This window comes from Rhinichthys klamathensis, unplaced genomic scaffold, assembly GCF_029890125.1.
Source record: "Rhinichthys klamathensis goyatoka isolate OS25496 unplaced genomic scaffold, OSU_Roscu_1.1 h1tg000099l_1, whole genome shotgun sequence".
Taxonomy (NCBI): Eukaryota; Metazoa; Chordata; class Actinopteri; order Cypriniformes; family Leuciscidae; genus Rhinichthys; species Rhinichthys klamathensis.
Window position 1 is genome coordinate 2,129,292 of NW_026606638.1, and position 12,656 is coordinate 2,141,947.

Here is a 12,656-nt window from a genome sequence, read left to right on the forward strand (position 1 = left end):
TAACTTTTGAAGCAAATGTTTATTTTGGGATTTATGCTAAAGTCTCTGACTGTACTTACATTTATTTAACTAAACCAAGGTAATCTTTTTATTAAACCTTTTTAAAATAAGCGAATGGCCTTCTCAGCTGCCATAGATGCAACTCTAGCGTCATCAGAATAGGGTGTTCAACGCACCACCGTTCCTGTTTAAAAAACGTTTGCAACTTTTTGTCGGGGCTGAACGCAGCCCTGGTGTGAGTGAGTGGAGGCGGGGCTGATTATACTAAATGAGGCAAGGGTTTAGTTATATTCAAGCTATTTTAAGGCATGAAGAATTTTCTTTTCAAGGAAAAAAACCTAATATGTCATTTTGGTGATCAAAGATGAGTTTTAAAGGATAAAGTTATTGATTACAGAGGGACTTTAATTAGAAAATACTAATATTACATCAGCTATGATAGCAATCAATTATTAAGTGGTTCTTCTGTAATGTTTGGCAGGGCTCTGCAGTCCAAGCATTTCCCTCTCATGTGCAAGTGAAAAATCACTTTGGCGCAAAAGAGCAAGTGACATCTGACCAATAAATTGCGCCTAACAAATGATATATTAACAACTTTAATATGACATTAACAAACAATTTCACATTATGTACATTAATGCTTAACATATCAGTTAAAATACATTCAGATAGTAAATGTCAAAAGTTTGATCATATTTTCCATATGCATTCATATTTGAATGTTCAAAGACTACTGATCTGTTCATGTTTTTTTAATGAAAGTTATTATAGTTCTTCCTTTGTATGTTCAGGCTTATTAGTCGAGGCTGAAAAAGAGGAGCAAATAATCTTTATCTTTTTATCAACCTCTTTATTTTTTTAGATTTCTTCTCCACCCCACTTTCTTTCACCCCATGCACATCAGAAGCCAGATGGTGTTGGATTGGGAGATGTGGGTTTACACTGTATTAGTGAAATGGTGTGATGGTGTACGTTGTTGTAAATTGTACACTCGAGCAACATTTTCAGCTTTCTTGACAGGAATTTTGCAACAAACCAAGAAGTAATAAATGAGTTAGAAGAGTTGCAAGGATTTTAAACTCAGTCCTAGTGTTGTCACGTTTTAGAACCAAAGATCTGTGACGTCATACCAATACATTCCAATGATGCCTCATTGCCGTCACTCGTGGTTTTACAAAGCGTCCATTGGCCAATTTCGCTATGTGGGCGGAGCCTCCACCTAAGCACTGAACTCAAGACGTGCAGTATGTTTACGAGGATTCGGAAAATCATCTTTTTTTTGCTTTTTTTTCCATGAATAAACGCTTCGCCCTTCAACTGTCGATTACATGTAAGAATTGAGTAATATTTGTATGTGTTGATAATCTTTCGTGCAGTAGGCCTAGTCTAAATAGTAACTATACTCGAAGTAAATGTAATTTGTGAATGGATTAAAATTTGCATTTGGTGGTATTAATGTGATAATGTGGCCTTTAATACACAGAATATCAGTATATATCACGCTATAAGTAATGTCTGTGGTGTAACACATTTTATTCTTACTTATTTGAAGGGGGGGGGGGGGGGGGGGGGGGGATTGGACTTTACAAGCGCCACTGATAGTGCATACAGGTGTACATCAGCAGGTCTGTTTTGTTAATTCATTGTAGATCATATAAAAACATCCACACTGTCGTCAATAACTGCCATTTATAACATTTAGTACTGCCATTATTATACCCATATCTGTCCAGATGTACAGACACACATAGCATAACACAGTAAAGAATGATACAAAATAAGTGTTATTGTATGCATTTGAGATTTTATGAGGCAAATTAAAATAACTTCCACCCCCACTTGCAGCACTCATATGAGATAGCAGCAATAGCAAACCAAACAATCAGGGCTGGACATTAACACCCGCCAACCCGGCAAATTGCGGGTGGATTTCAGCAGTGGCGTGTAACGCAGTCAGTCCTACAAGCCACTTTGGCAGGTTGAATTTTATATATAATATATACATTTTTCAATTGTAGTCTTCTAAAAAGGCATCTGAAATAATAAACTAAGTGCAATCAAAAATATTGATTATTTGATACATCGATACTGAAATATCTAAAACGCTTCCAAAACTCATTTTCCGCAGAATAGATACACGATACTAGCTGAGCTTTCTCACTTTGTTATCTATCCGACAGCAAGTTGACACACAAACACGCCTCCCCTCACTCACTCGTTTAATTTTCTCCGGATGAATATTGTTGGTGTTCTTGAATTTCGGCGTGGGATTGTGTGTATTGCGCATAATTTTACTCATTCCCACAGATTTTGTGCTCACACTCAATTTAGTTTTTTTTTTGGTTACTTATTGCGCTTAAACAGTCAAATACACTTGGTGAGTATTCACGTAAACACAGTTATGTTTTAAGTGAATGTAAACAGTTGAAAAAGAAAACACATGTGTAACAGTATAATGCAAGGGTCTTCAACCAGGGGTCTGCAGCGGTACTGCAGGGGCTCCGCCAATTAATGTTTGATCACAAATAATTTAAAAAAATCAGAACTGGAAAAGGATTGGGAAAGGGAAAGACCCGTCCAAAGCTTCTCAGCTAGATCTATCTGCGAGCCCCATGACTGCAGAAGCAGCGCTGGTCCCGAGCCGAGGTGAGGTAGCCAGCTACCATCCTCCCTGAAGAGAGCCAGGCAGGAGTGGAGCATTTTCACTGCCCCAAGAGGGCTGACTGTGCAATTACTGACGTAATTATGACACAAAATCCTAAATGAATAACCTCATTTAGTAATATTTTAAAATAATTTATATATCAGTATTGTTGATATATCAATCGCGGACATGTTCCGCGATTTGGTGTCAGTGTCAGCATTTCACGACAATGTCAGTGACACATTCACTGGCACATGCCAATGAAGACCGGATGTGCCACAAAGCGTAGCGACATGTGCCCCTGGCTTCTTTGCGTCAGGTGTCAAGTCACTTAATGTTAAAAGTGCCTCTCTTTGATTTTCAATTATAAAGCAGAAATGCTTTTGTTTGTGAAAGATTTACCCCACACACTTATTTGATGGCAATGCTTTGTGAGCAGAACATGATGCTTATATATCCAGTTAATGTTAATATCATCAAAAACATTTATATTAAAAATGACCAGTTTGATGTTCAATGATAAAGCAGAAATGCTTGTTTGAGAAGAAAGATTTACCCCACATTCTTATTTGAGGGAAATGCTTTGGGAGCAGAACATGATGCTTTTATATCCAGTTAATGTTAATATGAGTTAATATCCTTATAGTAAAGTTATCCTAATATTATTGTCAGTTTGACGTTCAATGATAAAGTAGAAATGCTTTTGTTTGTGGTGAGTGAATGTGAGCCTAACAGGAGGTTGTTTTTTTGTTTAATTCAGTCAATGTTAATATGAATTAATAACATTCAATCTTAATTTAATCTTCAGAATTTAGTTAATGTATTAATGTTAAAGGTAGGGTATTGGATTTGCAAAACGGCAGGCAGATTTTGAAAATACACAACTCAAAAGGTCCTACCTTCTTTCCTCCAACGCTGACCCTGACTCCACCCATTCGAAGAACATGGACGCGCAATCATGCATCTGCAAAACTCAGATGCGCGAGATTGCTCTTACTCTCTCTCTCTCTGTACCGGGGCGACTTGCACTTACTGTGACTGGGTCACGAGCTTTGAGTATGAGCACGAAGGGGACACGCGCGCGAGGGGGATGGGGGAGGGGGGTATGGTACGACCGTTTGATTGACGCACTTACAGTCCAATGATTCTAGGTGGTCTTGGAAATTAGTTTTTCGAGTTTTTCGAGTCCTGCCCTTTTCACAGATGATTAAATTGCTTAATTTTCATTTCAGTGCTTCTAACTCAGTGGCTGTAAGTGGGTTAGGAATATGATTTCAAGTGATTTTGAAAAAATGGTCAAAAAAGAAAATCACATACCCCAATTTGAGTAATGTGTTTTCTGTTTATGAGACCAGTTACTGTGAAACAACTTGTTGAAATGGAGAGAATACAGTTTTTATTTGCATTTCTATTAGAATTGTGGAATTAATTATTATTAATTTAAAAGAAGGCATGAAAGGCAGAACCACCAAACTATTGTATCGGACAATATCATTCTGAATAATCGGCTATCGGTATCGGCTGAGAAATTTAGTATCGGTGCATCTCTACTTATTGCATCTAAACCAACGATATGTTTATTAGATCCAATTCCCACTAAACTACTGAAAGAGTGGTTGCAGAAGAGCCTCTTCTCAATTTTATTAACTCGTCTTTAGCTTCTGACCAAGTCTCAATACTAGTTTTACTTGATCTTAGTGCTGCGTTTGACACTATATATCATAAAACACTCTTCTACAAAATTATACTGGTATTTAGGGACAGACATTAAGGTGGTTTAGATCGTACCTATCAGACGTTACAATTTTGTCTAATTAAACAGGAAATATCTAAGATAACATCAGTAAATTATGGAGTGCAGCAAGGATCTGTGTTAGGCCCTCTGCTATTTTCAATATACTGCATATGCTGCCACTTGGTAATATTATAAGAAAACATGGAATTAGTTTCCACTGCTATGTCGATGATACTCCGTTATATATTTCATCATGACCAGATGAAATCTGTAAATTATCCAAGTTGACAGAGTGTGTTAAAGATAAAAAATACTGGATGACCTGTCATTTTCTTCTATTAAATTCGGATAAGACCAAAACCTGTACACATAATCTCTTAGAATTCAATTTGCATTTAAAAGGATGCACTGTTACTTCATCCTCTATAGTTAAAGACCTGGGAGTTAGCCTATATTAGACAGCAACTTGTCTTTTGAAAATCATATTTTTCAAGCCTTCTTCAGAAGCCTTCTTCCACCTCAGAAACATTGCTAAGCTACGTAACATGCTATCTGTTCCTGAAAAGTTAGTTCATGCATTCATGACCACTAGACTAGATTAGTGAAACGCATTAGCTGGTTGTCCTGCATCCTCAATAAACAAACTACAATTAGTCCAAAATGCAGCTGCTACAGTTCTCACTAGGTCAAGAAAATATGATCGTATATCACCAATTTTATCATCTCTACACTGCTTACCTATTAGGTTCCGTATCAATCATAAAATACTGCTACTGACTTATAAGGCCCTAAACGGTTAAGTGTGTTTAACATCTATAGCCCTATAATCCATCACGCTCTTTAAGGTCACAAAACTGTGGGCTTCGGGCAGTACCTAGGATATCTAACTCCACTAAAGGAGGGAGAAAGCTTTCGCATTTGGCTCCTAAGCTCTGGAATAGCCATCCTGATAATGTTCGGGGCTCAGACACACTCTCCCAGTTTTAATCGAGATTAAAGACACATCTCTAAATAGTAACTAGAGAGTACGTCAGCTCCAGTTTGAATCCAGCCTCTTATGAAGACTTCAGATGCCCAACATTTTTAAAAACAAATCTAGTCTGTTCTATTTTTGGCAAATGTAAAGGCCCTTTCATACCGAAAGAGAAATAACAGTTTTACTCAGTTTGGACTTTTTATTTTCTTTTGAACTGTTTCTCCCTGCCAAGTTTGTTGTCATGGTCACCCATTTGATTCATCATTCAGTTCAGGTGTGTGTGATTATTTATACTTGTTTGCCTGTGTATTTAAATTTCCTTGTTTCTGTTCATTGTTGTCGTGTCTTGCTATGTTTGGATGTGTGATACACTACTCTCTTTATATGGATTTATTAAAAACTGCCTTATTACCTTCATCTTCATGTGTTCTTGCAACACAGTCCGTGACAGAAGACCCAACCCAGAAGTGATTAACACAACGAGATATATCTCGATTTTCTATTACGTGCTTTTTACCCACCATGGACTTAAACAGGGAGAACGCTCCCTCGAGAAACATATGGATGAATTTCTCGATCTTGCCTACTAGACACCTTTCTCAGATGACTGTCTGTGCTCGTTCCTGTATGCTGGCCTGAACATCTCCACGAAAGCGCAGTTGTCCAGGAAGGGTCCTCGAGGGAGATTTGGTGGAGCGATCGAGCAGGACATCACCCCGGAGCCTGAGCTAGCCAAGTCTGACCAGGTATAAGAGCTGGCTGGCCCATCCATTGTTGTGGGTCTCTCTTGGAGTTTGAGGGTATGGAAGTGAGCCCCGACTACTCTCCTGCCACTGAGAGTGAGAGTTTCTGGCTTCAATAGACTCTTGTTTTGTTTTTGGAGAGTTGGATCCCCTGCTTCATTTAATCCCGCCCAAATTTGAATTTTCATCATCAGACCCGCTGGCCCCACCCAACCTCCATCTCTCACCTACTCTTGGCCTTAATATGTATTGTCAATCCCTTTGCTTCTCGTCAATCTCCTCTCCAGGCCTCAGCCACTCCTGCCACCCAGTCTACACTGTCTCCCATCAGCCCCTCAGTACCACCCCAGCCTCCTCTCAGTGGTGTGGGCATACATCGTGCCTGCTGTGAGTCACCTCCTCCTGGTCGTGGGGAGTCCGTGGCTCCGCCTTCGGCCTCAGAACGCTCCAGCCCACCTCGACCCGTCGCCCTGGCTCCTGGAACTGCGCTCCTTTCTCCAACAAGGAGCATCAGGCATTCAGGCTCCCTCAGACTGTAGGCTCCAACTGTGTCGGGACATCGCACCACCCTCGCCACAAACCTGCAGGCCGTCCGCTGCTCTCCGGGTCCACCCCTACGGCTCAGGCTAGCCCCACCCTCCCTCTGGCTCTGCCTCTGCCTCTGCCCTCGGTCGCCATTCAGCTCCACCTCTGCCCTCCAAACCCCTGCTTCCATCTCGGGGGATCGTTGTTGCGGCTCCGTTGCGGCCGCCAAGGTCTTGGGTGTCTCTATGCTACATAGGCTCTTTGGTTGCAAGGTGGGCTCCACCTCCTACGTCTGCGTTGCCTCCAGTCTTCCCCATGGTGCTGTCTGGATGCCTACCTCCATGGCTCCTCCCTCCAGCGCCGCCGCCATGCATCACAGTTCTGGCTGTGGCCTGGGTCATCACCTACCTGTCCCTGTTCAAGGCCATTCCCTGGATCAAAGTTCAATCCCTCTCCCGGATTCTCGTCCTCCACCTGAGCCTCCTCGATTCATCTGCCGGCGCGAGGTCCCGCCTGTCTGGGAGGGGGGCGTAATTTCACAGTTTCACTCAGTTTGGACTTTGTTAATTTTGCACCGTTTCTCCCTGCCTAGTTTGTTGTCATGGTCACTCATTTGGTTCGTCATTCAGTTCAGGTGTGTCGTGTGTGATTTAATTATCCTTGTTTGCCTGTGTATTTAAGTTCACTTGTTTCTGTTCATTGTTATTGGGTCTCGTCTATGTTTGGATGTGTGATATGCTACTCTCTTTATGTGGATTTATTAAAGACTGTATTCCTTCATCTTCGTATTCATGTGTGTTCTAGCAACACAATCTGTAACAGCCTCAGGCTGTAGGAAATGCAAATTCATGTATGTACAGTAGAGGGTGCAGCTCTCAAACCTTTCAGCTGTGCTGCCATTCTGGATTACAGAAGAATAGAACGCAGGAAAAGAAAGAAGAAAGTTTATTGTGAAGTAAACACTTTTACTTCAGCAATAAAAACAAAAACAAAAATTTAGAGAGAGAGAGAGAGAGAGAGAGAGAGAGAGAGAGAGAGAGAGAGAGAGAGAGAGAGAGAGAGAGAGAGAGAGAGAGAGAGATAATTAATCCAAACACAGTTTAATGACAAATGTAATCTAAAGTCATAGTCCATACCAGGCAGAGGGTCAAGCACATGTAATCAGTCCAAACACACATACAATTCACGGAGGGCTAACAGGAACGAGGAATCCAAAACTCAAGCAGAGATAAACATAAGGAACATAAGACCTGCTCGAGATGCGGACAGCGAATGCAAACCAAAACAAACAAGACTTCATAATGAATGCAGGGCAAAAGGCATTTAAATAGACAGGGTAATGAACTAAGAAAACAAGACACAGCTGAAACAGGTAAACTAAAAGTGGGCAGAGGGTACTAAGAAATGAAGTCGGGGAATGAAAGAGTCTATGGAAAAAGTGAGGGACGAGGCTGCCATCTGCTGGTACTTAAGGGTACAGCAGCTGACAGATGTAACGGCAGCAAAGATATGGGTTAATAAAGTGAGATTAAATACATTAAGTATACTTTTGTAATTTTTAACATATTTAATCATTGCAGCGCACATTACAAATCTGCACTTTTACTCCCGAATTCTCTCAACATGGGGACAGGAGAGGTGTCAGTCGATAAATTATTATTTGAAAAGTAACTTAGATATTTTGATGTAGATTTAAAAGTAATGCAATACTTAATTTACTTGAATAAAGTAATCTGATTACGTAACTCGCGTTACTTTTAATGCGTTACTCCCAACACTGCTCATAACTAATGTTTGCTGACTTCAGAAACATAAATATGGCGGAAATATTCTAAACAAGAAAAGCCTAGTGAAAAGACATGAGTAAGAGTGGAAGACATAAGTGTTAATAAGAGTAATTGACAGGCCAGTTTAAGGGCATTTGTTTTTTCCTTCAGTTGTGAGTAGTGTGTTAATATTTGGACTAAATATACTTTGTAGCAGAAGGAAACTGGAGTACCTCAATGATCCTCACAGCATTGATTATGCGGGGGTCTGTCTCCCGGTTCAGGTGTTTCTGAAGTGTTATCCAGGCAGTGTTCCTCAGACTCTCTGAAAGCGTGATCCTCCGACTGATCTGGGCCAAACCCTGAACCACACTGTACCGCAGCCTCCATTTGTCTTCATGCGCTACAGACACAGATATCTGCTTTACTTGTCTTTATAATAGACATTATCACTAGTAGCCCCAAAAAGTATTTGAAAAGGTGTTTTTGTTTGTTACAAATACTTTTAGTGGATGTATAAAGTCAGTTCTCCTGAAGTTAACACAGGTGTCCTGCAGTGCAAAGTAACCAAGAGGTGTAATAATTAACTTACTTTACAGGTGTAATAAAGAAACGTAATTTTATGTGACAATACTTTTTGGAAGCCACTGTATATAAACTTTATCCCATAGACTTTTATTATGTAATTACCCACTAGTACTACCTCTAGTTCTGAGTATGATTCTAGTTTAATGCAGACATTGGCTGCGTCCGAAAGCTTAGGCAGCTGACTTGTTGCCTCGCTGCCTTGTCATGCAGTGACTTTGCAGCGTTTACGCATGAAGGTACCTCAAGAAACTAAGGCGTAACGGTTTACTGATTTACGGTTCAGTGAACAAAATAGAGAGAGCTTTGGTTATAACTAAGCAAATATTTAATTACTACAATAGTAATTTCTCTCTAGAAATGCCATAAAAAGGGGAAAACGTTGGTCAGAAATGTACATTTACACACAAACTGACCACCAACCACCAGATGAAGGTATCGCAGGAGACAGGAAGTGAAGCTAACATTGGATTTGGATGTGCCTTGATGCCTTTCAACCTTGGAATGCATCCTCAAAAGGCAACATTTTAAATCTTTCGGACACAGCCTTTATGCATATTTCTGTCTTAAGAACTTACATTGTTTTAGCAAAGTTAAAAGTCCTCCAGAACATCTGCACGGAAAAGAGTTTGACTGCCCAATGAGGGCTGTTTTCTTAATTTCAGCACAGCAGCTGTTCAGGCAAATGTCAATCAAAATGGAGCAGTATATGTGCTCCAACTGCCATGGCCAGGATGCTTTTTCTGATGCCATTTCCTGCATAAACAAAATACAAACAAATAAATAAATGAAAATACTTTCACAAAATTAGTATTAATTAATCAAATGATTAAAGATTTATTCAGAACCTTTTTGAGTATGACACACAATATCTCACACAAAAAAGAGCATTTCGTGTCTGTTCTGTTCAAATTCTATCAGTTATCTTATTTGTCACCAGCATCAATGACGCTGATTTTTTAGTCCAATCTAATTATTTATTCAAAAATACATTAAAATGCAAATCCATAAATACATCTATAAGTGTATCATCAGCTTGTGGTTGTGAAACAGCCGAGATTTAAATTCCCAAAGAAATGGGATAAACATTCACAGGTGTTCGTGTTTTTATTATGTAGGCTATCCACTCAATATTACAGGTTTTTTTTATTACAGGTAACTTTTTAATGTCTTGTTCACACCTTTGTCTTGCTGTATTGTGTTAGTTCAGCAAAATCATCTTCTGAAATCTATTGCAGATATAGATATTCATACATGCGTCTAACTACGGTTGCAGACGCACAGTAATCTAGCTCTTGAGTGTTGATGTATAGCAGCCCATAGAAACAGCCGATCTATGCATATATATCTTTGTTGGACACTCTTTGTCAGTGACCCACCATCTTGATGTTCTAAACCCATATTACTCTCTAATTATCACTTTTTTTAAACTATTCCTTTAAGTTCATAAGTACTTTCTTAAGCACCTGAGTGCTTTCTTGTGTTTGGACCATGTGAAGGCTCATAAGGGTCTGAAGGCACAGCATGCTAGATTTGGCAACCTCTCCCAGAATCATCAGTCCTAACCCACAGTCGACCCTAAGAACAGTGGAGGTAAAAAAAGACTGATGTTACTCTGGGATTTTAACCTATAGTTCCACCTATAAGCTGCTTACCGGTATATAACATAAAAACCTGTGGAAAGTATATCACAAACACACTTCACGCACCAGTTGTCTTGTTGAAGTTTATCTCTCAGCAACATAAGCTGTTTGATCACTTGAGAGAGCTGAGTGCTATTGTTTTGCACACAATGATAGCTGAAAAGGCACTGACTTAGGACCTGGTTAACACCATGCTCCTGTGCTTCCACAGAGACCTGTCAATCAAATAGAGTTGTCAATACAGTGAATCATTCAGTTCAGCACTTCTTTTCTGATTTAATTGACCTAGCCTTCAAACCTGGACTGAAGTGTCCTCGGTAAGTTTGAGACCAGACAGAACCCCCCCGACACGCATCATGAAGTGAACAGAAAATAACAAGTCCGGGAACTCTTGGTAGCGTGTTTCACACTTCAACAGTCCTGTCAACAGATAAAGACAGCTGCAAACTTAATATGCATTCCACTGATTCTTGTGACATTGGACAAAACATGTCCCACAATTTCACCTGCCATTAGCAACATTTAAACTTTGGAATCACATGTCCTCACTCTATAACCCAATACATCACTTGGTCACACTTTAGGGTCCAGCTCTCACTATTGACTTACTATTAACTGTCTTTTGCCTCAAAAAACTCCTAATAACAGCTTATTAATAGTTAGTAAGGTAGTTAAGTTTAGGTATTGAGTGGGATTAAGGTATGTAGAATATGGTCATGCAGAATAAGGCATTAATTTGTGCTTTACAAGTACTAATAAACAGCTATAGTAATATGCATGCTAATAAGCAACTAGTTAATATTGAGAACTGGATCGTAAACTAAAGTGTAACCCATCATTTTAATAAAATATAAATATATCATATATAACATAATTATGGAAGCCTGTTTCTGCCACCTAAAAATAATAATAATGCGTTGTTAAATTATAATTCTGACAAAGTCAAAATTATGACATACTAAGTATGAATTAGGAGATAAAATGACACATGAAAAGTGATGATTTATTTTTCAATATCATAATTTCAACTTTTTATCTCATAATTTCATAATTTTTGTCAATTTCTGACTGACTTTAGTATGTCAGAAATGTGAGTTTTTATTTAAATGTTTTATCTCATAATGTCTTAGTATCTCATTTTAACTTTGATGTCATTATTATGATTTACCAAAGCATGATTTTTTCCCCGTATGTTGCGGAAATGGGCTTCCATACATGTTATATAATACTATGTTATGTTAAAGGATGTTAAGTGATTTCTGCGAAATGCTGTTAAAAGTGGATCAGACCGAGCACCACAACACACCTGTAGCCAATCAGCAGTAGGGGGCGTTAACACTCATGATGGGGGAAGAGAGAGGGAGTGAGCAAGAGGGAGATTTGAAGAAAGACTGCAGAAAAGGAGATGGCGTTAATATTAGAAAAGCTTTCAAGCGCTGGAGCGCCCTGAACGGGACCCTGAAAACGGATGCCAAGGTTGCGTTGTTTCTGCTTGAGTGTTATTGTTTGTGTGGAGCTGGCGACTAACACAGAACTCCTTGTCGTTTGTTCGTCATCTTCGCTTTATTTTTTTGCGAAGCATTATTTTGCTTTGCTTCAGCTATGATCAAGAGACATCTACTCTTGCATTTCGTGTTTGTGGATTTTGGGGGCGGAGCAATGAAGGAAGGGGTGTGTTTGTATGGGTAACTTCTACATTGAACTTAAAGGTGCATTGCGCAACATTTCATGTTAAAAATACCCGTTTTTCTAACCCATACATGCTTAAACAATTGCCTGATGGGCTGAATGAGCCCTTCTCTGATCACTGTGATTGCCTCTATAATCCTGTACAGTAAAATAAATAAGAGGGATTCGGGACGGAATTTGAGACTGGGCGTGACGTCATGCACGTTCACGCTCACCAGGCTATGTCTGGCAGGTTTGTGTATTCGCCGCCATTCTCCGTATCAGCGAAGACAACTCGAGCGACAAAACTTTAGTCAACTTTCGACAAAAGTAGAAGATGGATTCTAAAAGACCGGCTTGTAGTTCATTCC

The 12,656-nt window shown here is 39.6% G+C and overlaps 1 protein-coding gene across 1 annotated transcript in view; it reads right to left on the minus strand.

Annotated features, from left to right (window-relative positions):
* tmem232 (transmembrane protein 232) overlaps positions 1-12,656 on the minus strand; it is a 28,192-nt gene that overhangs the window by 11,769 nt on the left and 3,767 nt on the right. The window contains exons 6-10 of the mRNA XM_056252967.1: positions 10,916-11,037; positions 10,684-10,832; positions 10,441-10,552; positions 9,553-9,730; positions 8,623-8,792 (exon numbers count right to left, since the gene is read on the minus strand). Coding sequence (XP_056108942.1) covers positions 8,623-8,792; positions 9,553-9,730; positions 10,441-10,552; positions 10,684-10,832; positions 10,916-11,037 — 731 coding nt within the window. The remainder of the gene's footprint in view (positions 1-8,622; positions 8,793-9,552; positions 9,731-10,440; positions 10,553-10,683; positions 10,833-10,915; positions 11,038-12,656) is intronic.